At 34.5% G+C, this 3352-nt stretch overlaps 1 protein-coding gene across 1 annotated transcript; it reads right to left on the reverse strand.

Moving 5' to 3' along the window:
• Positions 1–930: 930 nt before the first annotated feature.
• LOC306878881 (toxin MIT1-like) lies at positions 931–2935 on the reverse strand (the record flags this gene model as incomplete). The annotated part of the gene is made up of 3 exons (XM_079431461.1): positions 931–1056; positions 1152–1277; positions 2864–2935. 3 exons carry the CDS (start codon positions 2933–2935, stop codon positions 931–933), a joined length of 324 nt encoding a protein of 107 aa, XP_079287587.1.
• Between the last annotated feature and the right edge of the window lie 417 nt (positions 2936–3352).

Here is a 3352-nt window from a genome sequence, read left to right on the forward strand (position 1 = left end):
CTAGGTACCATAGCTTTTAAAAGCACATGATTGAGTGAAATTAAATTCCGTGTTTTGGCATGAAATCGTAAATCTGAAAGCTAAATAGAATTAAATTACAGTGTGCATGTATTCAATTACATTGTCATCTACATAGAACTATGGTTCAGTAAGAACCTGAATGATTGCGCTATAGTTTTTGAATAATGAACTGTCAAAAAGTTGTTACACACCACTCCAATAACAACCACCACACGTTGATCATGCTTGTATACTTGAAGTAGCATTTATCTTGGTGTTAGGTTCAAATAGCTATTCCCACCTCTAAATCAAAGTTTCAGAGGCCCACATCTCTTCATTTTCATTTTTTCCATTTAAAAATGCAGCAAAGCAGCAGAATTCAAGAGAGTTAGGCAGGAAATAAAACTTAAAACCTTAATGTCTAATATACTTACATTATACTACTTTGGTGTATATTTTAAACAAGCTAAAGAATAATTTTTGGTAACACTTTAGAATAGGAAACACTTATTAACTACAACTTTTCCCTCAACAAATTCCTAATTTGCTGCTTATTAGTAGTTAGTAAGGTAGTTGTTAAGTTTAGGTATTGGGTAGGATTAGGGATGTAGAATAAGGTATTAATATGTGCTTACTGCTAATAAATGGCTAATATTCTTGTAATATGCATGCTAATAAGAAACTAGTTAAGAGACCCTAAAATAAAGTGTTATCTAATTTTTATATTTATATATTTTGGTCATATTCTGACATGTTGGCAATAGCGTTTACATTTTATGACCTTATTGCCATTATTTACTAATTTTCTATAATTTATTTTCTATTTTCCATAAAGATTAAATAAATTCAATAAAATAAATCTAGAATCGACCAAGAAAACTATTTTACAACTATACAAAAATGTGCATGGTACACAGGCAAACATCTTCATCAGAGGTACTGATCCTGGAATGGAGATGCTGGGAGACATTTGGACTTGCCATCAGCTATGGTGATGCAGGCTAGGTTGAGCAGACAAGGGCATGTATGATGGAGTCTCTTGCCAAAGAACGGCACCTAAGTAGAAATTAAAGGTTAAAAAACAGGAAGATAGGGAAAAAACTTTAATAAACATGAGGAGGAATTATTAGGAGGAAAGTGAGGAAATGAACCTTGTGGCTCATTGGATGACAGTCTTCTCCCTCCTGACCCATTGGGATACACATTCGCAGGCTCCGGATCCACAGGCTGATTGCACAACACATGCCACCTCCACACTGAGAGTCCTTCTCACATGCCTGCACACACACACACACACACACACACACACTTTCTCATTATAAATACATCAACATGTCCACTTTTGACTCTTGTGTTCAGTGTGTCCACCTCATGCAGTAAAATAGCTCCACACGACCAATCTGAAGCATTTTTTAAAGCTATAGTGAGTAGGAGCCCGAAAGTGGTATAGGATTTTCTCTTGTGGATCCAGGCTACTGATTTGCCCTGACAGACCGTGTAGGATGATGGTCTCAGTGTGTTTGAAAACGCCATGCCTCCATCTCCATTAGGCCTGGGGTGTTCTGACAGCACTCTCACATATTTTGGGAGCGCTGTAGGCTTTACTGTCCTGACAGGTGTGGAGGAAATGCATTTGAGCATCCCAACACATTCATGTCAAACAGCACAACATCTCTGCTGACTCTAAGAAATGCTCTGAGAGTTTTTAAGATTACAGTGTTAAACAAATTCATGCATGCTTGAATCCTTAAAATATTACATTCATAATTTTATTACATCACATTATTTGTGAGTGCTAAGATCTGTAGACGTGTCATTAAAAGTGAAACGCAGAGCTTTGATTTGTGTTGTTGAATAATTCAGAATTAACAGTGTGCCTAATATATCAGCTACAATCTTAATAGTAATGTATGAGTTAAAGGGATTTTTCACCCAAAAATGGAAAATCTGTCATCATTTACCCACCTCACGTCGAACCAAATCTGTGAATTTTTTCTTCAATGGAACATAAAAGAAGATATTTTGCATTTGTATAAAAATACAATGAAAGTCAATGGAATCAAAACTACTGAATTACCAAAGTATCTTCTTTTGTGTTCTGCAGAAAAGAAAAGAAAATGCATACAGGTTCAGAATGACATGAGGGCGAGTAAATTTGAGATAATTTTTGGGTAACTATCCCTTTAATAGCCAACAGATTTTTGGCAAAATATATATTAAGAAAGGTTTTTTGAAGCAGTCAAGATTTTAAAAAGATTGCAATGAATGGCTTAACTACTCTCATAAATTAAAAACAATAACAAAACAAAAATAAGAGAATTAAAATAATATATATATTTTTCATTTGTATCCTCAGTTTGTATTGTTCCTGAACCAGTTACAAATTAAAAGCAAACAAACAAATCAATATAAAATAAATGAATTATATATATAATATGGATATTTATATGATTAATGTTATGTGAAACAGCTTATTCAGGACAGTGCTAAATAAAAATAACATGCAATTTTATGCATGCCTCTTTTGTTAAAATTGTTATAAAATTGTTACATCTTGCATTAAATGTGTGTGTGTGTGTGTGTGCCATATTGCAGGTAATAAATATACTTTAATTTGTTCTACATAATGGTATGGTGAAAAAAATGTCTGTAGAAAAACTTATACAAATGGCACAAAGATAGATGCAGTAAATAACTGAAAAGAAATAACTCAAATGAAATGTATAATTCAATTATTCAATCAAATATGACACCATCAATAATAACAATTAAAAAAAATACAACACAATAGTTTAGTGTTATGGTTCTATATTGTTCAATCTACTTGACCAGACTGGTCCTTGAAGTTGTAAGGGTCACTCACCCCAGTGATGACTGCAGTCGAACCACAAGACACCAGCACCAGGCAGAGAAAGACAGAAATGTTAGATGTCATGGTCTTCAAACGCTGGTCTCACAGGTTTCTCTCCCCTGAAGAGGAGGGCTCCAAGGACTACAAACTGCTCAGACACACCAAAAAAAGACTTTGAAGTATAGTTTTTCTTCAAGTGCCAATGTCCCACAGGTACAAAGGGCTGTCACGTAATATATATATGTATGTACTGTATACTCCAAAATGTGAAGAGAGACAGCTTCTCAGTTGTTCTGATGCGGGACGGATGGTTTATAAGCACTGTCCTTCATTCAGAGTTATCAGTGAGTCACGTCTTCATACGTGAAAGAGATGGAGTATGAAAGAGGGGAACAAAGAAATCCAAGGTAATACTGTTGAAATCTCACCCGCCTGACACACATTACACCCCTCACATCCCAATTATAACATTCTCTTATACCTAATAATATATTTTCCATT

Source organism: Barbus barbus, assembly GCF_936440315.1.
Source record: "Barbus barbus genome assembly, chromosome: 13".
Classification (NCBI taxonomy): domain Eukaryota; kingdom Metazoa; phylum Chordata; class Actinopteri; order Cypriniformes; family Cyprinidae; genus Barbus; species Barbus barbus.